This window comes from Podarcis muralis, chromosome 1 (genome assembly GCF_964188315.1).
Source record: "Podarcis muralis chromosome 1, rPodMur119.hap1.1, whole genome shotgun sequence".
NCBI classification, from domain to species: domain Eukaryota; kingdom Metazoa; phylum Chordata; class Lepidosauria; order Squamata; family Lacertidae; genus Podarcis; species Podarcis muralis.
Window position 1 is genome coordinate 71,415,532 of NC_135655.1, and position 24,264 is coordinate 71,439,795.

The following is a 24,264-nucleotide window of genomic DNA, read 5'->3' on the forward strand; positions in this document are numbered from 1 at the left end:
AAAGTGGTACCTTGTAAAGAAAATTGTAGCTTCAGCATCTGTAGTTTGGGGTTGAAGAGCATCCTGGACATATTTCAAGTCTTGAACTCCAGTAAGTTCTGGTAATCCAGAAGAGAGCATCTATAGAGTGAACAGATATGTTTTAAAAATGGAGAAAATCAATTATTCACTGGTACAGCCAAACCAAACCAAACCAAACCAAACCAAACCAAACCAAACCAAACCAAACCAAACCAAACCAGTACTATATTTTAAAATAGCATTTCCAGATTTTTTTACTGCAGTCATTATGACATAAATTGAATCTGCAGTTTCCTGCACTTAACACTACGTAGTTGTCTTTAAGCACAAGAACCATTTACTTGAAAACATCCAAAGGTTACAAGCCCACTTGCACAACTGACTTCCCCTCCCAGAAACAGAACTTCCTCATCCTCTCCTCTCTGCTTCAGCATCCTGCACCCCCTTTTCCAAAATATGCCCTGAAGATTGAGGGACAGTCTGGAACAGAGGTTGCAGGAGGAGAGGAAGCCTCTTGCCTTATTTAGCGAAACCTCCAACAATACAAAAACTATTACCAGTGATAGGAGGTTAAGAAAAAGGTTGGCTCGTTTCCTTATCAAGTTATAAGCCTGGCAGCAGAGATCTACGAACAACTGGAAACGGATGGTAGGTTTTTCACCACCGTTGATAACGTAGGCCATATCTGATGTCAGCACAAAAGGAGCCCGATCCCTATAGAAAGAAGAGATAAATTAAATACAGATTTTTAAGTACTGAAATTTCATTTTCTAAACTTCTAACATGAGGGAATTTCAGAGGAACTCTGCAAATTGTGCAAAATGGAGAAGGAAGCAACTGCTGTAAGCAAATGGTTGAGAGCGTATCAGTGGCCCACAGCCCCCTTCCCTTCTTTGTATATTTTCATAGGTCGAAATAAGATCAATGTAGCTCTATTTATCAGATGCAGAGTCTGTATGGCAATCATACATTGTCATATTTAACATTATTTTGGAAGGAAAGTTACAGCTAACAGAGCATACTGCCACAGAAAGCTATCAATCTTTTCAAGACCATTTATTACTATAGCTGTAAAGTTAGCTGTATAGTGAAGCCTCAAATTTTACTTTGAAATCATACCTCTTAAAGCTCCCAAACATCTGTGCATGGCCCAAAAACTTTCCAAAATCAATATGGAATGTATGTCCTGTACTTCGAAGCATGATGTTGTCATTGTGACGGTCACAGATACCTAGGACATAGGTGGCCACGCAACACCCAGCACAAGAATATATGAAGTTTTCAGAAGCCTAGTATAAGGAAAAATAAATGTTAAGTTAGATTCAATCTAATTCACTACTAATTTACTACTTGGAGAATACTCCTGTGGTTTATCATATATAAGTCAAGCGTGGTAGCAGAACTGCCAGTCACTCAAATAGAACATGATTAGGGACTTTTAAGGATTGTATTAAGTTTTGCTTAATTTTTGAGAAGTTAATAGGGTAATATGATCAACTGGAAAAGAGTAAGCACCATCTTGTGCCAGGTGTTGCAAGTAGGTTTTAGCGGTGTTAAGAAGGGTTAGGGGAGAGAAAACCTGAAAAGTTAAAAACGTACTAAGGCACACAGTAAAATGGCTTCTACAAATTAATAATTAATAGGAAACATGCGCAATTAGGAAGTGTAACGAAAAAATTGCACTAAAATTATAATAAAAAGTATCAAAGTAATATAGTACAGTGGTACCTCAAGTTAAGAACTTAATTCATTCTGGAGGTCTGTTCTTAACCTGAAACTGTTCTTAACCTGAAGCACCACTTTAGCTAATGGGGCCTCCTGCTGCTGCCGCGCCGCCGGAGCACGATTTCTGTTCTCATCCTGAAGCAAAGTTCTTAACCCGAGGTAATATTTCTGGGTTAGCAGAGTCTGTAACCTGAAGCGTATGTAACCCGAGGTACCACTGTAATAAAGTTACTGTAGATCTTCCTTTTCTTTCCAATATGTAATATTTGCTTTAAAAAACCTGTTACGTACTTCAACAGGAGTTTCTAAACATCACAACAGAATCTGGTTGGTTAGTTGGTTGGCATCCATCTGCCTCGAGAGACAATGGAATGTGCCTCTGGGGGTGAAGTCAAACTGCTGCATTAGCAGCACCAAAGTGACCACCCCAAGGCACAATAGAATAGTTTCCTTTTAAAATAAATAAATGCTAGAATAAATATTTAGCATCTTAGTTTTAAAAATTAAGCTAAGCCTACTAACCATTTTTTCCTCAAGAAAATAAAGTTTGCCTTAAGTAACATCCTTGTCCATCTAGTTCAGACAGAAGCTATTTTCTAGGATCTAAACATCGACATCATTATCTCTGCTTCTGATGTCAGAGGTTGAAGCTGGACTTTATATATGCAATCTATGTGCCCTCCCACTGAGCTATGCCCTTTCCTCAATAGCAACAATTACTCTACATCTCATAATGTGTGTGTGTACCTTCATCCAAACATCACAGGGCAGTTTACATATCATAATCAGTTCATGTTCTGAAGCCATATTTACTTATAGCCTTCCGCTCACTGAATGGTCTTCAGAACGGGTTACATAAAATATATTTTAAAACAATGTAAAATTTATGAAAAACATAAAGCCATCTGACTATCCACTGCAAGAAGCAGGTTGCTGAACTAGATAAACTTCTGACTGACACAGTAGGGCTCTTCTAAGGCAAGAGGGAAGCAGGACTCAGACAGTAATCCTTGGTGTGCAAAGGAAGTCAGGGGGCAGGGAGGAGGAGAGGTGGCCTGGCTCCATCTGCGTTTCCCCGGCATCAGTTTCATATTAAAGTTACCTTTTCATATTCTTCTTCTGTAGGGTTGTATTTTCTTAGCCATTCTGCAAGGGGCTTATCTTTAAAGGACCCTGTCACTCCATACTCTACTTGAATTTTCCTAAGTGTATCTGAAGCTGGAACAAGCTCCACCAAACCTTAAATCCAATAAGCAAAAAAATATTTACTGTCAGGCATACAGGATTTGTACTCTATTTCTAGAATGGGTTTAATTAAGTCTTAACTTCAAACATTTTAAAGAAATACTTCTGTGAATCCAAAGTGCTTGCTGACAAATAATGTTGCATGACATGAAATATTTGTACCCGTGCTCATTCAAATTGATCTTTAAATCAAATCAATACTTTGTAGATAACCAAAAAGACATTAACAGTTTTAGACTTAGAAGCTGCTAGCAGCAGAATCCTTACAATTTTTAGCTCTCCTCTCCAATCATATATTTGAGATTTCTTCATATGGGATAGAATTTCCTTTACATCCATGTTAACACTTTATCCAAATGATTTCAGACACAGCTGAAACTGCAGATAGCTCAGTCTATGTCATCCCCCAAAGATGCTACTACTACACTTGCAAGGTGCTCCTCTAGCTTGCTCTGCAAATGCAGACATACTTTTGAGGCACAGGCTTTAGAGCAATCATGCTAAAGCTGTGTCCCCACTGGGAACAGACACGAAAAGCAGACCAAAATCTAGATGGCATGGAAGACATTATGCTCTGGGAACTACAAACGGTTTGCACCTCTATCTTTGCCAGTTGAAAGGCACTTGAAGATAACCATCCGCAAGTCCAGTCCTTCCTGTAACCAGATCTTGTCCATAATTTTTATCATTTGCAGCGCCAACATGTCTTGACGCAGATCCTCTCCAACCTAGAACAAAAGTAAGGATGCAAATAGAGAGAGTGACTTTCAACAGGACATGTGTCATAAGCTGGGGTGTGCATAGTCAACTACGTTTCTGCACAAGACCAGAAATGGATGTTTGGCTAGAAAATTCAGTACTTCTTATTTGAAGATGAATGGACAAGGCCTGGAAAAACCTCAGAAACTCAGAGAACAGCATTCTGTGCTCAGGGCTTCGTTGCCATCTATATCTCCTTCAGAGGCATACCTAGGGTCCCTTGGCAAGTAGCTGTATTGGTGCCCCCCACCCAATTACTTTACTGCAATAGCCATACATGCCATAGGTATGTATCATAAAGCTAACTAGTTTTAAATGATTTATCAAATTTATGTTACCACAAAAATATGTCTGTCAAACACATGCTGAAAAACTGTACCTTAAACATGACATTAATTTCTTCTCCCAAGGGATCTGCATTCACCAGAGCAAGTTTAAGAGGTACTGCATTAGAACTGAAGTAGGAACATGCCTGCAAAATACAATTTACATTAATTACTGCAACAGCAGACTAACTAGCAATACAAAGGCAACCAAAGAGCTTCAACTATCCTTACAAGAAAATATTATAATTAATTTTGCTAAACTAGCAAATAAGGGAACCACAAAGGATACAGAAGCCCAACTTAAAAGCAGTATTTTTTTGTTATTTCTCATGGCCATATTGATGAAATGAGGATGACAGATTTACAGAGATGTGAATTGTATCATCTAACCCTAGTGCCTCATTATAAAAATAGCAAAGTATGTTCCAACAGTATTATAAAGCTTTTTAAATAAAAAATCTGCTTGCATTTACTATACATATTTATCTATATTGTTCATTCTCCCGCTTTTTATTGTTACTTATTTTGTATCTTATTAGCAATGTATCTTTTTTTTTTAAAAAAAGCTTTTTTAAAAAAAATGCATGGGGGGGGACTTGCTTTTTTTAAAAAAAAATGCATTGGGGGGACTTGTAAAGGAGTATGGCTTCAACAACTTCCTGTTTCTTCCTACAGCTGTGCACCTACGCAAATTTATTTGACAGTTTAGTACAATGGTAACCTCGGTACAGTCGTACCTTGGAAGTCGAACGCCTTGCGAGACAAACATTTTGGTTCCCCAACGCTGCAAACCTGGAAGTTATTGTTCCGGTTTGCGAACGTTCTTTGGAACCTGAACATCCATTGCAGCTTCTGGTTGGCTGCAGGAGCTTCCTGTCTTGGAAGCCGCGCCTTGGTTCCCGAACGTTTTGGAAGTCAAACAGACTTCCAGAATGGATTTGGTTCAATTTCCAAGGTATGACTGTATTTGTCTACAAATTTCACAAAGCACTGAAGTCAAGATGAGATTATGCAAACACTGTATGCGTATTTCTAATTATGGTGGTCTTATTTTCTTTAGCACTTTCAAAATCTGTGCCGAAAATTCCCATACAATATTCCCATACAATTCCCAATTTTAGGTTCTGTCTTCTGGTTATTACTGGAACTTCTATATACAGAGGCAACATGATTCCAAGTGCCATATCCTAGGGAGATAAAGGGAGGAGTGCTTGACTTCATGCCATTCTGTGAACTTCCCAGAGAGACTTGTCTGGCTAATATTAGAAACTGGACTGATTGACCTTTTGTCTCATCCAACAATGGTTTTAATCATTTACAGTTTCAAGTCATTTGGCCTATGCCCGCCAAATAGTTTGGCTCTTTCCTGCTGGTTATTCTTGCATGTATTACTAGATGTGAATAAATACATATTATACTGGATTAGAAATATAGAGACACACCATACCTTGACATTCAGTTCTTTAGCTACAAGGCTGGGACTGAGAGGCAAACGGCATTTGTTTTTTAAGAAAATGGACTGAACACGCTCCATTCCGCTTTGTAAGACAATCTGTTAATGAACAGTACAAGGTTAAAATTTACCTGGAATGAGAAGTGATTTTAATTAGCAATACACATACAAATATATATTCCTAACGTAACAAACCTGTCTGGAAGATCCACTTGCTTGTTTTACTTTTTCTGCCACGGTTCCCAGAATCTGTACCAATTTTGTCTGCTTTTCCAGCTCTTCTCTCAATCCTTTGCCACAGACTGAAAGGAAGGCACCAAGGATATGCTCATACCTTATACCATGTTTGATATCATGCAAGGCATCCTTCAGTAACCTGAAATATTACATAATATTAGATTAGTTTTCTTCACAAACTGCACACGCGCACACCCTCCATAGGCTACTAAATTTCCTGCTGCAGTAACTAGATTATAAAGTGCCACAGAACACAGTATTAGTTGATACATACAACACAAGCAATGCAATAAAAGGTGTGAAGGGAGAGAGGCTACAATCCTAGATACAAGGAAGTAAGCTCCAGTGTAGGCAGTGGGAATTACACCAGAGTAAACATGCCATGGATTGGGCAAGGAAATGAGAATTAAAAGTTAAGATGCTCTCTCTAGTACTGCAGAAAAAGGTTCTCAGCTTCTACAGAAGACTCCTATCAAGGTACTTTAGAGAAAGTGTTGTTATAGATAAACTACTTTTCATCTCTGGGTTCAGGGCCATGCTACTTCCACTACATTTGCAGTGGAACATTACATTTGAGGTTAAATTGGTGTTATTGTTTTGTTACCCTTTGTACGTGGGTTTTCATTATGAAGCATCATCTTGCTTAGGATACAGAATGATGAACTAACTGCACTAGTATGAGAAAGGCTGATGTAAAATGTGGTACTTTACAATATAAGTTAGCCTGCTGGAAAAGAAAGAAGCAGCCCAGGGCATCATAAAGTAAGTACACTCCTGGTTTTTCAGAACACGTAATTAAAAATATTTGCAGTGGTGGCAGCAGGTATTTTTCTACACTATAATGAACTGTGATCTATAATAATAATAATAATATACTTTATATTCTCAGACTAACTAAAGTCTGGGAATATAAAATCTTAGAACAAAAAGAATGTAGATATTCTTACCAATATAAATAGTGTGCTATTCGAATATTTCCTAATGCTCGGGCCAAAAGGAATCTGACTAGAGCGTTGTCCAGATAGGTTTCAAATTTTAGTGCCTAAATATATAAGAGAGATCAAGTTTTAACCAACATAGTTATTAAAGCAGCTGTCTATTTGAGGGGCTACAGTGAACTAGTATAAAATATAGTTGTAATACTCAATGAACACAACTGTAGGTGGCTTACTACAACCAGACACATGTAGTTTTACAGATATTTTAAGGGGGAAACTATTCCCATAACCATATTCCTGGGTATGTAAAGCTATTCAGCAGAGATTAAATTACTATCCATTCAGAAAACATGTACTTATTTAGAATATCTGCCCTTTTGTTTGACACCTCCCATAACAATGAAAAATAGAACTACTTACAAAACACGAATTTTAAGTATAAATAAAAATTTATACTGGCTCATAAGCAAATGGGCAATCAACAACTAGCATACGCCATAAAAACTGTGATCAGCAACAATTAACCACTTTTAATTATATGATGGGCCTAAGCAAATTAAAAAGGCACCAGGAAAGCTTCCCTCGACATTTCACATGTCGGGTGTCACAGATGGAAAAGGCTTCTCTTCATTCACTGCCTGCCTAATTTCAGAAGCTGTGGGGAGAAGGCACTGAAAATGGTCTCAAATGATCTTAGCATTTGCGCAGGCTCACTATCATCATTTTAGATAGGAACCAAAGAACTGAGTTCCATTGCAGCCTTGGAAATATTTCTCCAGTATTGTATGCACACAGCCTTGCCTGGCATTAATCCTTCAGTATTCCCTTCTCTCTGGCCCTTGCCAAGAAGGAAGGATGGTGTCTATATTAGGAGGGGTAGCAAAAGCAACCAGGAATGCATGGAAATGGTTAGGAAAAAAAGGAGGGATGTCCAGTTTGTCTTTTAAAAGCTACTGCCAATCACACCAGGTAAATTACAAACCATAGTTTGAATTTATTGGACTAAATAACACTGTATCTAAATGCTACACTTTCAGAACGTCAAAATGATCCATATTTTTGTGTGTGCAATTAGTAAATGCCAAGTTGCCTGCCCCCTCGCTTTCAAGATATTTAAATGTGTCATTCATCTCACCTGCACAAACTGGGGAAGAAAGTCAGCAAGTTCATCATCACTAATTGCCTCAATCCACTGCACAGCTCTTGTTCTTACTTCCTGATCTGCAAAGCTACAAAGCATAACATCTGTAACAAACAGCGTTTCGTTTAACTTTGACAAGCGCATACTTCCCTGGTGGTTTTTGGAATAAATAATTATTTTTATTAATGAAGAATCTAAACCAGTTCTCGGTATATATAAAATGTGCTATAATCTGCAAGGGAACAAAGAAAATTGTCTTGAGAATTTGCAGCCTCGCCTCCTTATGCGGACTGTTGAAATGTTTCTCAGAATGCACTGTCATTCTGTGACTCTTTAAATCAGTACATACAGTATAACACAACAGGAAAGACACTTGATTGTACCAATAAGGGATATTCCTAATTGTGAATCTGCCTGCAAAACTATGTAACATTCTTCCAATGTCAACATTAACACTGTAATGTTCTGCTGAGGTGACTACCATGTTTCAACCCACTTATGTACTGGCACAGCACCACTGTAATCAGGCTACAAGCCTACTAAAAAAAAAATAGCAATTTATAACCCTAAGCCTTGCAAGATGCACATTTAATCATCTGCAGTCTCCAAGGACACATTTGTGTGGCTGTAAACAGTAAGTTAATGAATTATGAATGTGACTTGCACTTCTCACTTGAAGAAGAGAATAGCACAACATAGTTCAGAACTTGTTACTTACTTGGAGTCCAGCAATTCTAATGCAGTCAGAGGAGGTAAGGGAGGCCACTGCTGAAGCAGCAAATATATTTCAGACAGATTTGTCATATCCCAGTTTGGTGCACTGGCCAATATCTTTGGAAGGCTGTTTGCCTCTGTATGGCAATAATGTCTCTTCTCCCACAAAAATGCTTTATCCTTTCTAGACAATCTACAGAAAGAAAGAAAGAAAGAAAGAAAGAAAGAAAGAAAGAAAGAAAGAAAGAAAGACAAAACGTTTTTATTAGTTCATGACAATATATTTATGATTATCACAGCCGTCATTAATGCATGCCCCTTGGGAAGAAAACAGCCGCAAAGTTTAGGACATGCAGAACACAATACAGTGGTACCTCTGGTTACGTCCGCTTCATGTTACGTTCTTTCAGGTTACATCCCGTGGTGACCCAGAAGTACCGGAAAGGGTTACTTCTGGGTTTTGCCGCTCACGCATGCACAGATATGCAAAATGACGTCAAGCGCATGCACAGAAGCAGCAAATCGTGACCCGCCCGTGCGCAGACACACCTCTGCGGGTTGCGCTCTTTTCATGTTGCGAATGGGCCTCTGGAACGGATCCTGTTCGCAACCAGAGGTACCACTGTATTATACTCTACTGTTGCAAAAGGCCCAAGCAGGAAAAAGGCTGCTACAGTCAGAATGGTAAAGCAAGGCTTTTGAGTTGAATTCATGCTAGGAGACTTTAGTGCTGACGCACCATTGCTTTCCACACTCTGCCACAAATGAAATTAAAATGGTTGCTCCATATACCGCTAAAAAGTACTGTATTCCCCATAAAAAGTCAGCAAGTAAACCTTATTATATCCCTATGTTTAGTCAGAGATAAGATCCACTGCAGCAGAGGTTCCATTTTTTCCAGTCCCTGGCAACACTTTTGACTCCAAAGGCCGTATCATTACTAGGATCTGCCTCACGGGTGAAATTTGACAATCACCTGATGTCACAAATGAAGTCAGGGGATTTGCTGCTTTGAAGTCCCAAACTCAAAGGAGAAAAGTCTTGAAATGAATGGGGGGGGGGCACCCAGACCAGGAACACACACACACCCCAACAGGATTGCCATCCTTTGCACCCTACTCTGTGAAGCATTTCAAAGGCTCCCAACAGAACTTTGGAAACTGCTTAAGTGGGCTTTGCCCAAGCCCTGGCCTTGACATTGGGGGTAGGGTGGGTTTCAGTCCTGGGCTGAGATTTTAAGGTTTTTATGTAGTCCAGAAAGGCCAAAATTGCCAATTTTTTGAAATTTCAAACGCTCATAATTCAAAAACAGGGTGAGATAAAAAATTAAAAACTGAGATCAGGTAGCTTCTCTTATATTACTTTTAGGAAACTGAAAATGAAAGCAATATGAAATTGCAAGGTAAAAGTCCCTGGATCATTTGACATGGAATGACCCTTCTATTATTCTGAGGTACTAAAAGTCAACAGGTTCTGAAGACTCAAAAAGATTAAAAGGAGGAGCTTTAGGGAGGCACTAACACTATCTCCCAGCTTTTTGCCACTTACTGTATTTTTCGCTCTATAAGACGTACCAGACCATAAAACGCACCTAGTTTTTGGAGGAGGAAAACAGGGGAAAAAATATTCTGAATCCCAGAAGCCAGAACAGCAAGAGGGATCGCTGCGCAGTGAAAGCAGCGATCCCTCTTGCTGTTCTGGCTTCTGGGATAGCTGCGCAGCCTGCATTCGCTCCATTAAGACGCACACACATTTCCCCTTACTTTTTAGGAGGGAAAAAGTGAGTCTTATAGAGCAAATAATACGGTATTTCATGCAAACAGGACGATAAAAAGACAATATTTCCCCAGATGACCAAAAATCCAGTCAAAATACAAGCTGTATAAAAAACAAAAATGCAGGGATGATTGCCAGCTATGGCAATGTACAGATGGGCAGCATGCTTTATGGTATTCTGATGAGTATTTTCTGTAAAGAATGTCAGGTTTCAAGTTGTCTCGCACACAAAAGAAGAAAGTTTTAGGCGTGAGATTCAAATGTGTGTAAATACAGTATTGTTCTGCATCTACATCTACGTGAAGATAATTTTGTCAGGACTTGTAAACTGGAAGACAGAGAAACTCAACATCCTAATAAAGTGCAACATTTTGATCATGTATATTAAATTAAAAGGTGACTGTAGGATAATTATGTAGAAAGGCAAACCACTACTCTTAATATTAAGGATAACCAAAGTGAAGTCCTTCATGTATTGTGGATTAAAACTCCCATAATCTCTGAATATTGGCCGTACTAACTGAAGCTGATGAGATATGAAGTCCAAAACATTTGGAGGGCACCATGATGACTAACCACGCTTAACGCAATGCAACATACCCAAGTGTACCCTCCTTGGAAAGAATGGAAAGAAGACGCTCTCTTGAATCTTTTTCCAATGTTTCTATGGAATGACATGTGGTACTGTTTGCAGCTTGAGGAATTTTGTATACAATATCAAATGATAAGGAAGGGAAATCAATCTGAAAAATTTAAAAAGTAAACTTATTATTGACGCAAACTATGACGTGGCAACTCAGAGAACTTCTTCTACATCCTAATTATGACCTCATTTCCAGCACCCACTTTTTGTCCTCTTTCCCCTCACAATAAAGTAACAAAACATCAAAGCCACAGACCATAAATATCAAAAGGAACATTTAGTGTGAAGTGTTCTCACAAATAATACATATAGTATATAATAATAAAGTTTCCATATGACGTTTGTCATTGCAAAATGTGACTTACAATATATAAACAAATATATACATTAAAATTGGCATGGGGGGGATCTCAAAGACAAACTATTTTTAAAACACTGGATTAAAATGCCCCACCCACTCAAGGACACCACAGATAATTAAGAGCCAAAGGCCTGGTAAAAAGAAATGCCTAGTGCCTAAATCTATGTAATGATGGCACCAGGCAGGCCTCCCTGAGGAGAGCATTCAACAAGTGACAGCCACCACTGAATTATCCTATTCTCATATTGCCACCCTCCAGACCTCCCAAGGAGGGAGACCATGAAAAAAGGCCTCAGATGATGACGGCAGGGTCTGGATCAGTTTATATGGGAAGAGACAATCCTTGAGGTATTGTGGTCCTGAGCTGCATAAGGCTCTGTAGGCCAAAACCAGCACTTTGAATTAGGCCTGGAAACTAATTGGCAGCCGGTGCAGTCAGGCCAGGATTGTTGTTATGTGCCCAGACAATTAAAAATAGCTTTACTGTGATGTGCAAAGTGGACCTTAGAATGCAAAATCGACCAAATGAAGCTACAAGTGGAGAAGCCCATTTTAAAATGTTCCCTAGAAGTTATTACAAGTAACTGAAGTACTAAGAAGAGAGGTTCTAACTTTCTGTTGTTTTTTGTTTTTGTTTTTACATAGGGGCACATTCAAAAGTATTATGGCTGCCAGCAGTTTGAAGTACTACAGTCTGCCTCTACTACACCATCTCATTACATTGTATGTATAGGCCAGACATCATGCATCACACTTTTGGATGCAAAGGTCCATACTCAAGCACAAGGATATATGTATATTTTCGCAGTTACAGCATACTGAGAAAGTGATCCTTGCAATCATTTCCCAGCATGCTTATCAGGACGATAAAATGGTCTGTTAAACTGCATTAAACACTCACCCTTGCACAAAAAATAAAGGGTTGTGTGTATAAGAACTTGTAATGTGCAAATCCCTCAGAGAGAGACCTTTAAGTCTAAACCCTCACAGGCAAACTATGTCACAGAAGTTTTCATATTTCTTCATCACTCTGCAGTTATTTTACTCTTTTGTATGTGCATGGACTGCACGGCCATATACAAAAAGGCTAAAGCAGAAAAAGGGCAGATATATCCTCTCACGGTTTTGCAAAATGAGTCCAAGTAATGATGAGATACAGCACTCAAATTTTCATTGTGGATTAAAGAAGATGAGATTGTGAAGGGATCATTTATTACTACTCAAATAATTCTGCATAGGGTATAAAAGCTTTTAAAAGCAATTAAGAGGGAACTAGCATTACCTGCAATACTATTCTTTCCATTAAATTTCCTTTTTTATGGACCGCTCCAGGGACAAGGTTTGTGGGAGGTGTCCAAAGGTGTAAAAGTTTTGTTCCACAAGTCAACATTCTACGGACACAAAACCAAGAAGAATTTAGTGCTCTGTGCAGAGAAAGAACTATCAGTTACAAAATGATAGCAGTTGGAATGTGAGGACAGAATTTGCTTGTTAAATCAAATAAGGAGCCAACTTAAGCAGTTATTACTAGGAAGAAAAAACAAGTTTTGTTCATAGAAACATCTCAGACCTGATTCATATACTTCAGCATCAGCAAACTTATAAAGATAATTTTCCATATGCTTATAAAGATAATTTTCAGAAGTCCTGAGCACTGTGGACCTCTGGATTGAAATCTTTAGTAGCCTATTAGATCAAAATTCATGACCTCTGCAAGCAAAACAGGAGGCATGAAAAGTCTGACAAGGATGGAAGCACCAAAAAGGAGACTTATCCTCCCTCTTATGGCACTGCCTTTTTTTTATCCATCTCTATAAGAATGTCACCTAATGAATTGTCATCTCCCACAAGCTCCCTGCCATCAAAATAATCTGTTGCTAAGATCAGTCTAGTTGGGATTAGTTTCCTCACACAATGCTTCTTGCTACTATTTCCGCTGCCATAGCATGAGACACAAATGGGCCATGTCCACAGATGCATCTGCCACAAACACAGCAACCTTAAAGAAGTTGAGAGATGTTTTATGAAGGCAATCTACATCTTAGAGTGGAATTGTTGATGTCGCCCATCCGTCAGGACAGCTACCCTAGAGAAGACCATAGGATGCTCACAGTGACAATTCTGCTGCCTCATGCACACATTCAAGAGTAAAACTGATTTAATTCAGGAGGGATAATTAAAGGAAGGAATTGAAGGCTGAACCCAGGTAAGAAAAATACAATAAATAAGTAAGGAAGCCCCCAACTTGGGGTTAAGGCAACAGATAGTCAATTGTACAATTTGGTGACAAAGGCAAGAATTAATTGGAAGAGAGAGAAGAATCAACTGTACAATTAATGGAAAAACAAAGAAAGACAGATGCTGAGGGGGAAATGGCTCAGAATGAAAGACACAAATGCTGAGGAAAAGGCCTCAGGAGGTGGGGTGGGGTGGGGGGACAACAACAGAGAATCACTCACTACACTCAGAATATCACAGATCGCACACACAATGAGCCAGAAAAGACTGGGCCAGAAGAGCACCAGAAAATCAGGTCTGCTTCAAACAAGGCTGGAAAAACAAACTGCCACTCCAAGACAGGAGTAATCTACAGGTTATTTTGAAGTGGTAATGTTTTTTCCTGCCTTCTAGAAAGTGGAGGATGGACGCGGGTGGCGCTGTGGGTAAAACCACAGTGCCTAGGACTTGCCGATTGTATGGTCGGCGGTTCGAATCCCCGCGGCGGGGTGAGCTCCCGTCTTTCGGTCCCAGCTCCAGCCCACCTAGCAGTCCGAAAGCACCCTTAAAGTGCAAGTAGATAAATAGGTACCGCTTTACAGCGGGAAGGTAAACGGCGTTCCGTGTGCTGCTCAGGCTCGCCAGAGCAGCGATGTCACACTGGCCACGTGACCCGGAAGTGTCTGCGGACGGCGCCGGCTCCTGGCCTCTAGAGTGAGATGAGCGCACAACCCTAGAGTCTGTCAAGACTGGCCCGTACGGGCAGGGGTACCTTTACCTTTACCTAGAAAGTGGAGGATGACAACCCACTTGACTGTGTTCTAATGCCCACTTGAAAAAAGGCTGTACCTGCAGTATTCCTTAAGTTCACTCTGGGGTTGCTAACATGTAGTACCAACAACATCTGGAGGGCCGCAACACCTATTAACCTTAACCACCATGGCCAATGGTCAAGGATGATGGGAACTGCTTTCCAACTACATTTGGCTGGACAATGTACTGGGAACCTAGAGAATTTCATACAAGTAGTGGAATTTCTAGGGTGATAAAACCTTAATAGCTGAAATCTTATGAATTAGGGATTTAAGAAGTCCATATGCAGGACTGTAGTCAACACCACTCAGTATTCAAAAGTATCACAATCCTTAACATGGAGCCAGCCTATCACTCCACCCCTCGAAAGAATAAACATATTTAAAATATATTATTCAAAATAGGAGGTGGCCGTTATCTAGAGCCCATCCCCCTATATAATGCATTTCTCTTTCCATTTTTTAAGGTTCAACTCTATTTTCTTTGGATTAAAATTTGTAACCTTCCTCTAACAAAACTATACTATTTGCCACAGAAGACATTTTGAATACTCACCGTCTAAAATCAAAAAGAGGTAAGGAAACTTGACCCAACATTTCAGGGCCTTTTCTCTGTTTATTGGAATCTGGTGAACTACCACCATTTTGATTTAATATTCCAAAGAGGGTAAGACATAAGATGGATTCTAATGGCAACTGAGAGATCTGTATAGGAAAAATTATTCTGTAAAATAAGAAAATAGAATCGTTAGGAATTACTGACTACTATGCTTTAAAGATATATCATATGTTCAAGAAGATCAATACGTAGTTCCCCCATTGCTAAAACAGTGCTTTATTTTACATTGCCAACTAAACGTAGACAAATGCACTATTTCAATCTCTATAACCCTTACTATACTTTAACAGAAACCCCTCTTACATGGACAAAATATTTCATGCAATATTTATAAACATTGGTGACAAAGAAACGGAGTCATTAGAAGCATGATGAGAAATGGAACAGGAATAATCAACTGACTTTTGTAAAGCCATGCTTTTAATATGGTGATGGCTATTTCCAACATCCATCACTTTTGTGTAAGAAATTGTTTGTCATCTGGGAGAAAGCACATGCCTACTTGGTTGTATGCACTTGTCTCATATGCCATCAGCTTCACACAGGATTCCTTATGGTTTCCTACATGAGGAAATTCCCAGTTCTTTTATAGGAATTTCCATTTTGTGGGAAGCAGCTTGATGCCCAAGACAATACTGGGGATGGGACCTGGGCTTGCAAGCTTCCTTCCTTGTTTTCTTCACCAGCTAAATACATTAATAACTGAACAGTAGAACAACACCAATTTTATTTTTAGTTATTTCTATCTTGAAAAGTTGGGAGGTTCTATGCAAATTATACTGAAGGACCTGGTAAACTATTCAGAATTTCATGCACTGACAGAGCATAGAAAATGAAAGACATTGTTAACTATGTGGTCTGACGGAATCAGTAGCATTAATTAACAATCTCAGGGGATGTGATAGTTACTGCTCAGAGAAACCATAATAATTTTATGAGTCAGATAAATAAAAAATCACCACTTACAATTCATCCCATTTAATCAAATAGAAGAAATTCTTATAAGTGCCAACCTTCTTGGACTGCACAGGTTTGAAAAGATCCCTTCCATTGTGGGTAAGAGAACAAACCAAATAGTATTTTTCATAACTGTAAAAGGGAGACAAACATTATGATGAATCAAAACATTGTGTAAACGCACTGGAGTAAAAGGTGCGTTTTGGTTTAGTTACTCACACAGAGACCCAGCTACTAAGGATTCCGTGAGCTGCAAATATTGTGAACTGGAGGTGCTCTGTGGCAGTCCATGCTTCTTTAGTGCTTTTCTGAATCTTTGGAGTGTTTAAGGGACTGCTGCACGAGTTCAAGTGGAGTTGAAGAAGAGCATATACTGCTGAGGTCAGCTGATCTATGCTCATTTGCAGAGGGTTTTCAAGTTGCAAGGCACCTAAAATAAAACATTTTGCTTTAGGAAGGTAACCATTAAAACAAACATTAAAGACAAAATTAGATTCAAGTTTTGTACTTACCAACTGCATTCTTGCTAGTCTCATCAGAAGATGTTAAAGACACCTGTGCAATAATATATGGAAAACACAAACCTCACATATGTGAAAACCCTTGGTTACGCTATACTATAAATGAAAGTTACCATATTTTTCACTCCATAAGGCACACCTGACCATAAGGCGCACCTAGTTTTTAGAGGGGGAATTCAAGAAAAAAAATATTATTTAAAGGGAGTGCTGAGCAGAGCCTGTATGCATCCCAGGCTCTGCTCAGCGCTCCCTTTCACGAGCTACGTGGAGCGTGTGTGCAGTGCTTGCAGACTTTTCCCCGAGGAGGAAGCCCCCCAAGAGCCACACACACACTCCACGCGGCTCTTTAAAGGGAGCGCGGCTCTTGGGCACTTTTGCGGGAGGTGGGGGAAGTGAGAGAGCTGCGCTCTGTCCCTTTCCCCACCTCCCGCAAAAGCCAGGGATGAAGGCTCCCCGCTGCCCTGCGGAGGCATTGTGCTGCTAAGGCAGAAGCTAAAACAGCTAGAGGGAGCACTGCGCAGCGCTCTCTCTAGCTGTTCTGGCTTCTGGGGTAGCCCGCGAAGCCTCTGCAGGGCAGCGGGGAGCCTTCATCCCGCAGCCCTGCGGAGGTTTCGCGGGCTACCCCAGAGCTGCTCAGGAGTGCGGGGCATCTGCGCGCAGTCTGCCCGCTGCTCCCAGGGCTGGCAGGGGAAGCCCGAGTCCCCCCCCCCCCAGCCCCAAAGAGCAGCTCAGGGAGAAGCGGACAGGCTGCGCGCAGCCTTCCCGCTGCTCCCAAAGCTTGTCGAGGCTGGCGGGGGAAGCCCGGGTTTCCCCAATCCCCCAACCCCAGGGACCACACATTCGCTCCATAAGACACACAGACATTTCCCCTTAGTTTTTAAGAGGAAAAAAGTGTGTCTTATGGCGCAAAAAATACAGTATTCAGGTATCCAACCGATTGTTAAAACTATCCTATGAAAACTTCATAATAGTTCCTTCTTTCTTTACTTCTGTAGAGGCAAAATATGGGTTTCTTGTCACCTACTGTAAATGCCACAGTTCCCTCTGCCTTTTTACCCTCCACTGTAAAAGTACAGAATTGGATGTGGGAGGAGGAACGTCATCACTATCACTGCCCCAAGCCTCTTCAAAGGACAAAATTCACCATGCTCCAAAACAAATAGTTTTCCTCCCCCCTCCTCAAAAGTATAAAGAAGAAACATTTTCCATTTACCTCACGCCATGCTTCTTGGCTAGTGAAACAAAAACCTGTCTTTCCCAAATTTGCCCTATCAACGTGTCTGCAGGTAATGCGAGGGATGGGAGTAAATGTTCCTTATATCTCACAAAGCATGTACACAGCACAAAACATAGCAAACCAATTACCTCAGGACTCGCACTCCTTGGAAGGTTAACTGCTCTTCTTAGCTTCTTTACAGATGTTGTAATTGCAGGAGTCTCTACCCCATCCAATGTATAGCAAATTTTCCGAACAGATTTAATGATATGATCTACAGCTTTAGTCTGGTTCTGGTGAGAAAAGCACATGACAGAGTCCTGAATTAGGAGTCCAATTGTGTGGGTACGAACACAAGACTCACAGCAAAGGGTGTATAGCCCCTTATAAAGATCTATATGGATTCTCATTTGTACTCTGAAAAATACACATGAGCACCATTATTTGTTTTTAATGTGGAGGAATGTGGACGTGGGGAAGTAAGGACCATGGTGGTGAGACTTAGCAGATTTGGGGAAAGCTGCAATAGTCCAGTTCTACTACTATTAAAGGTAAAGGGACCCCTGACCATTAGGTCCAGTCGCGGATGACTCTGAGGTTGCGGCGCTCATCTCACTTTACTGGCCGAGGGAGCTGGCGTAGAGCTTCTGGGCGATGTGGCCAGCATGACTAAGCCACTTCTGGCAAACCAGAGCAGCACATGGAAATGGCATTTACCTTCCCGCCGGAACGGTACCTAGTTATCTACTTGCACTTTGACGTGCTTTTGAACTGCTAGGTTGGCAGGAGCAGGGACCGAGCAACAGGAGCTCACCCCGTTGTGGGGATTCGAACCACTGACCATCTGCTTGGCAAGCCCTAGGCTCTGTGGTTTAGACCACAGTGCCATCCGCTAAAAAATATTTTTAGCCATCTCACCCCTTGCTTTTTCCTGTAAGACCAATTGCAGTCGTTAACAGTCGTCAACAGGTTTACCACACCTATCAGCTAATCACCCATTCTCACCACCCTTCTGAGTAATACCCCTCCCCACCCTCTCACTATATATAAGGGTCTGGTGACTTCTGTTTCAGTGTATCTGAAGAAGTGTGCATGCACATGAAAGGTCATACCAATAACAAACTTAGTTGGTCTCTAAGGTGCTACTGGAAGGAAAATTTTTTATTACCATAGAAGTAAGTTTAGTGCAGCAAGAGATAATGCTTACCTCATTCTTAAGTAGTTTATCGACTTGATTATGATAAGCTTCCAACAGCTCTTCAAGAGACTGACTGAAACGAACAATGATTATATTACTATATGCATTTGTAAAAGAAATATACTGACAACTTGGAGGTAATTCATTTCAATACAAAGGATGTTATGACAGTGGTTACCTTTGAATGCTTTCTCTGAAAAGCTTTTCTACATGATAAAGATGCTTCGTCAAATCTACAGGTGTACTGTCATCATCTTCCTAAAAATGAGAGATATACAAGTTATTTGAAGGCTATAACTCCATGTTTCTTCTAAAGGAACTCTAAAAAGTAATATAAACATGGACAGCAATTTGTCTGGAGTTTAGCAAATGAGATTTTTGGCTTCCCCCCACTCTTCCTTTAAAGAATAAAGTGCACAAATATCTACCTTCAAATACTTTAGTTAAGGGTTTGTGACAATGTCTATAAACTTGTACCAATATTTTTACTCTCCAAATTCTATTAACTATTCACCATGAAGCAGTGAACCAAATAGGAATTTTGAAAGCCAACTCACTTTTTTTTACTGTAAAATCCATTTCAGGTTAACTAATGTTTTAGGCGGTAAGCCAAAACTGACCTAGGAATACGTAAGTTTAATTGAACTCAGTGGGGCTTGCTTTGGGGCAGACATGAAAAGGATTGCACTGTTAGCCCTTAAGCTCTCCAATGAACCTATTTCACCTCTACAAATACTTTAAAAAGCCCCAGGCCAGGTGCTAAAGAGCTCCATAATATGTACAAAACGTTTATATGTGCACAGGAATTTCCTGCATTTTTTGCTTTCAGCCCTATTCATTGTGATGACTGCTGTTCTAAGGTTGCTTTATTTTCTTTGTTTTTTTAAAACAATGTACAAACAGAACAAAACAGCAAAAAAGGAGAGGAAAAGTTGGTTATGTTTAACGTAGTAAATAAAGATCTTAGAGAATCGAAAAAAGCATACGGATTTAAGTTTATTTGTGCCTTGTCACAGATGATGAAGAATCCATTTTTCAACAAAACAATCATAGTTGTGCCTACCCTTTTTGAACTGAATCATATTGGTCAATTTAACCATGCAAGCTATATCTCAAACTAATCAGCTAGTCCTCCAAACTTGGAGGCCAGATTTTGTTCCAGTTATAAAAACAGTGATATGGGCTGCACTTAATACAGTGGTACCTCGCAAAACGGAAAACTCGCAAGACGAAAGGGTTTTTTGTTTTTTGAGCTGCTTCGCAAGACGATTTTCCCTATGGGCTTGCTTCGCAAGACGGAAACGTCTTGCAAGTTTGTTTCCTTTTTCTTAACACCATTAATACAGTTGCGACTTGACTTCGAGGAGCAACTCATAGAATGCGGTGTGGTAGCCTTTTTTGAGGTTTTTAAAGACTTTGGTGATTTTTGAAGCTTTTCCAAAACTTTTCTGACACCGTGCTTCGCAAGACGAAAAAAATCGCGGAACGAATTAATTTCGTCTTGCGAGGCACCACTGTAAAGGATCATCTCCCTGCTGCCCATAGGCAACCAAAAAGAAGCTTCAATGGGTCCCTTGGCACGGTATGTCCTGTGATAATTTCAATTTCTTTAATGTTAGTCCAAAATTTTGTTAATTTATGACGGTTCCAAAAGATGTGTAAAACATCTAGCACTGGGCATCTTACTTCTCCAACAAAGACTACTTGCTGTTTTATATATATATGGCTAAGATGTTTTAATGTTAAGTAACACCTGAAGATCATTTTACAGAAACTTTCCTAAGACCTACACTAACCGTATACTATGACACATGCAACAATACCATTTAACAACTGGGTGACAAAAAATAGCTCTATTCTAAGTAAGAATTGTGCTCTGATCTTTAACATGTTGGATAAATTTGGAACCCATCATCTGCAAAAGAAGAATCCCGACGGAAGAAATGTCTGCTGTTTAACTGGATTAATATCCAGTGTGTTTTTTTCTGAGTGGGTATGCAGGGGTACGCATACCCCGAAACATTTTGTGAATCTTTGTATTTTTGTCCATTTACTGTATTTATTTTTCCTGATTTGAACTATAAAATGGTGATTTTCTTGAGTCAAAACCCCTAAACTTTTTTTTTTTAAGCACTGTTAATATCTATTGATACGTTACAGCATATTTCAGTAGGACTAATTTTTATTAACTATAACAATGGGAAAGAACCTTCCTAACTCAAGAAATAAGCTAAAAATTTTTTTGTTCATTCCGTTATTTCATAAGCTTTAAATACCGCTTGTTTCTAAACAAAAACAAAAACCAACAACTTCAAAGTGGTTTACAAAGAGAGCATAAAACAATATAATGTAAAGTAAAAACAGTTTAAAATGGGCATTTAAGACATTTTTAAAAAATTAAAAACAGCAATAAACTAATATTAACATTCTATGTATCTGGACTGGCTTGTCTTATAAAAGAAAATTAGATACTTGATGCAGTGTAGATGACAGGGGAGGGGGGAATTATAGTGCTTTATCAAGTTCTTTTAACACTTTAAGGAAGTGCTGACAAAATATTACAGAATATATAAAATGAAATCACCAGCAACAAGTATTTATTTCTCCCTGCTCCTGAACAGTTAAGAGGCTGCAATGTTTTTTTAATCCTCACTTATAACTATAATGAAAACAAGTTATATTTTTCCTCAGTTCCAAGCTACAAGAAGAGAGCAAGGAATGTGCACAACCTCAATAATACACATGAAATCAATAAAGTCAGGTTGTTTTGAGAATGTGTGTTCACTTTGTACTTACTGTTCGTGCCAAATCTCTGCATATAACATTACGGGTCAAGAGCTGCAGTTTAATATCCGTGTCCCACTTTCGGCAGTTCTGAATGTATTCATGGCTTCCTACACCGTGCTTACTATAAAAGAAATGCATGTGGTTGCCTACCATTTCAAATTTGCAAAACGTTTTCTAAAAGATTTTCCTGGAAAGTAATAGTGACTGGAATCTGGAAGGCAACACTGTGGTCAATGCAGACGTAACATGCCTTTGCAGTCAACATGTACTCCCTTCCTCTTCTCCCACTCACTACTGCCCTTGCTTCTTCTCTTTTTCTTTGTTAACTATGGCTTTGCATAGTTGTGTGATGAGTCTGGGAGATACAGCAGGCTTCAAAACCACCCAATAAATCTGTTTGAGAGGTGGAGGACCCTCTCTCCCAAACAGATTTTAGGTGCAGAGTGGAAGAGGAATCAGCAAAAAATCTTCTTGGCTATACATACAAGTCCACCCCACCCCCCAGTGTCTACATGACATCATCATCAAAATGAGAGCCTGCATTTAATCCAGATTTACTCTTTTTGCAGAAAATCCAGTAAATTAACAAACATTTGCATTATTTGCAATATTCTCTTTCTGAAAGCACCCTAAAAAAAAGGTAAAGGTACCCCTGCCCGTACGGGCCAGTCTTGACAGACTCTAGGATTGTGCGCTCATCTCACTCTATAGGCCGGGAGCCAGCGCTGTCCGGAGACACTTCCGGGTCACGTGGCCAGCGTGACATCGCTGCTCTGGCGAGCCAGAGCCGCACACGGAAACGCCGTTTACCTTCCCGCTAGTAAGCGGTCCCTATTTATCTACTTGCACCCGGGAGTGCTTTCGAACTGCTAGGTTGGCAGGCGCTGGGACCGAGCAACGGGAGCGCACCCCGCCACGGGGATTCGAACCGCCGACCATGCGATCGGCAAGTCCTAGGCGCTGAGGTTTTACCCACAGCGCCACCCGCGTCCCCCTGAAAGCACCCTAAGCCCACTTAAATATTGAGAGGGAAAGTATCTGCTTACTTCTGCAAAACTTCTTCTTGTCCACAAACCTTCAAGATATAACTGTCAATGTCTACATCATTCAAGTCATCGTGAACCCAGCAAAGTGCTTGCATTATTATAAGCTCAACTGGAGAACTTGCTATTTAAAGACAAAAAAACAACAACATAGAAGACAATAGTTAAGAAAGTACTATTTTATTCTGCACTAACTCTTGAGGTTTCTCCAATTTAAATGAGTTAATAGACGTTTATATGAAGTATAATTTGTATTTCCAGCTGATTTAAGTGCAGAAGTCCTTTAAAGACATAAAATCCAGTACAAGGTAACTTATTAGGGGAGTGGTCACTATTAGAGTGACCTGGTAACCATACCAGAATATGCAGTGAGTTCTATGAGGGTTCTCCATAAAAAGATCAATGACATGTCTGCAAGTTTTCAACTACAAGGAAAATGATTTGTTCATTATACTTTAATTTAAACTGTTTTATTTAAGAGAGTGGCGGTGATAATCTAAATAATAAAATGTTACTTTAGAACCCAAGATAGCCAACTTTATCACACGGGAGATGGCTTATTCCCAGACTTATTTAAAAGGCTGACATGACATGCAAATTTGACCAGGCTGCCCAATAGACTTGAAACACTTAAACTAGTTCTAGTAAAAACAAAAACCCAAACCCAGCCCATTTAACGGTTCCCTAATAATTACACCAGACGCATTTGATAAGAGGAATCTTATCTACTGATATTTACAACCAACTAAAACATAAACTGTAGAATAATGACTATTCTCCTGTGTGCTAATAATTTACGATGCATATAATTCTTGGAATTTTCATCTTGATGTAATCTTTTGATCTATGGAAACATCATTTATAAAAAAATGAAAACACCCATACCATCACATGTAAATATCACTGGCTGTTGGAAACCTTCAATTTCTATTGAAATCTTGATGCTTGAGTTCTCTCCACTGATGTTTCTTTGCAACATTACTGGGCTCAGCACAAAGCCTGAGTTTGTATCAAGATTGTCATGGGGAAACTTGGTCCTCAACCTGTAAGCAATATGTATGTAAGTTCCTTGCTCTGATGAAGATAAAGTACACTTACATGGAGTTCACAATGTTACTTATTTCATAGTAAACAGAGTTAGATTCACACAGTTAATTCATTTGCCTAAAAACTGTTTTACTTGTTTCCCTCCACCCTATGAGACAAGTCATTGGCCTTGTACTCATGGAACCTAATGTTCCATTATCCTAAAAATCTCAAAATATCCAATCTATACAAAATACATCTGAATCAGATTTCAAAAGCGAACAAGTTGATGCAAATCTACCCATCATGGAATAAATTATGTAATCACAGAATTCAACATTTCCTAGTGCACAAATCTCAGGTTCCCCTTTCCCCCAATTCTCCATTACATAGTATTGTAATAGCTCAGGAATAGAGGAATGGTAAAACATCCTACAGCCAGACGAATATGCAGTAAAAATTCAGAAATCAATCTTAGTGTTTTGCTGCTTTAATAACTATAAAAAAATGCATTTTTCCTCCAAACTAG

The 24,264-nt window shown here is 39.6% G+C and overlaps 1 protein-coding gene across 1 annotated transcript in view; it reads right to left on the reverse strand.

Annotated features, from left to right (window-relative positions):
• PIK3C2A (phosphatidylinositol-4-phosphate 3-kinase catalytic subunit type 2 alpha) overlaps window positions 1-23,775 on the reverse strand; it is a 33,476-nt gene extending 9,701 nt beyond the window's left edge. Inside the window, exons 1-23 of the mRNA XM_077930926.1 lie at window positions 23,595-23,775; window positions 22,713-22,833; window positions 21,676-21,787; window positions 19,058-19,137; window positions 18,889-18,952; window positions 17,831-17,974; window positions 16,457-16,499; window positions 16,164-16,374; window positions 15,954-16,076; window positions 14,925-15,092; window positions 12,622-12,730; window positions 10,936-11,078; window positions 8,564-8,752; window positions 7,840-7,933; window positions 6,714-6,808; window positions 5,725-5,905; window positions 5,524-5,628; window positions 4,130-4,222; window positions 3,590-3,719; window positions 2,849-2,985; window positions 1,141-1,310; window positions 579-735; window positions 11-120 (exon numbers count right to left, since the gene is read on the reverse strand). Of these exons, the coding sequence (XP_077787052.1) occupies window positions 11-120; window positions 579-735; window positions 1,141-1,310; window positions 2,849-2,985; window positions 3,590-3,719; window positions 4,130-4,222; window positions 5,524-5,628; window positions 5,725-5,905; window positions 6,714-6,808; window positions 7,840-7,933; window positions 8,564-8,752; window positions 10,936-11,078; window positions 12,622-12,730; window positions 14,925-15,092; window positions 15,954-16,076; window positions 16,164-16,374; window positions 16,457-16,499; window positions 17,831-17,974; window positions 18,889-18,952; window positions 19,058-19,137; window positions 21,676-21,787; window positions 22,713-22,833; window positions 23,595-23,688 (2,873 nt within the window). The 5' untranslated portion in view covers window positions 23,689-23,775. The remainder of the gene's footprint in view (window positions 1-10; window positions 121-578; window positions 736-1,140; window positions 1,311-2,848; window positions 2,986-3,589; window positions 3,720-4,129; window positions 4,223-5,523; window positions 5,629-5,724; window positions 5,906-6,713; window positions 6,809-7,839; window positions 7,934-8,563; window positions 8,753-10,935; window positions 11,079-12,621; window positions 12,731-14,924; window positions 15,093-15,953; window positions 16,077-16,163; window positions 16,375-16,456; window positions 16,500-17,830; window positions 17,975-18,888; window positions 18,953-19,057; window positions 19,138-21,675; window positions 21,788-22,712; window positions 22,834-23,594) is intronic.
• Window positions 23,776-24,264: the final 489 nt, after the last annotated feature.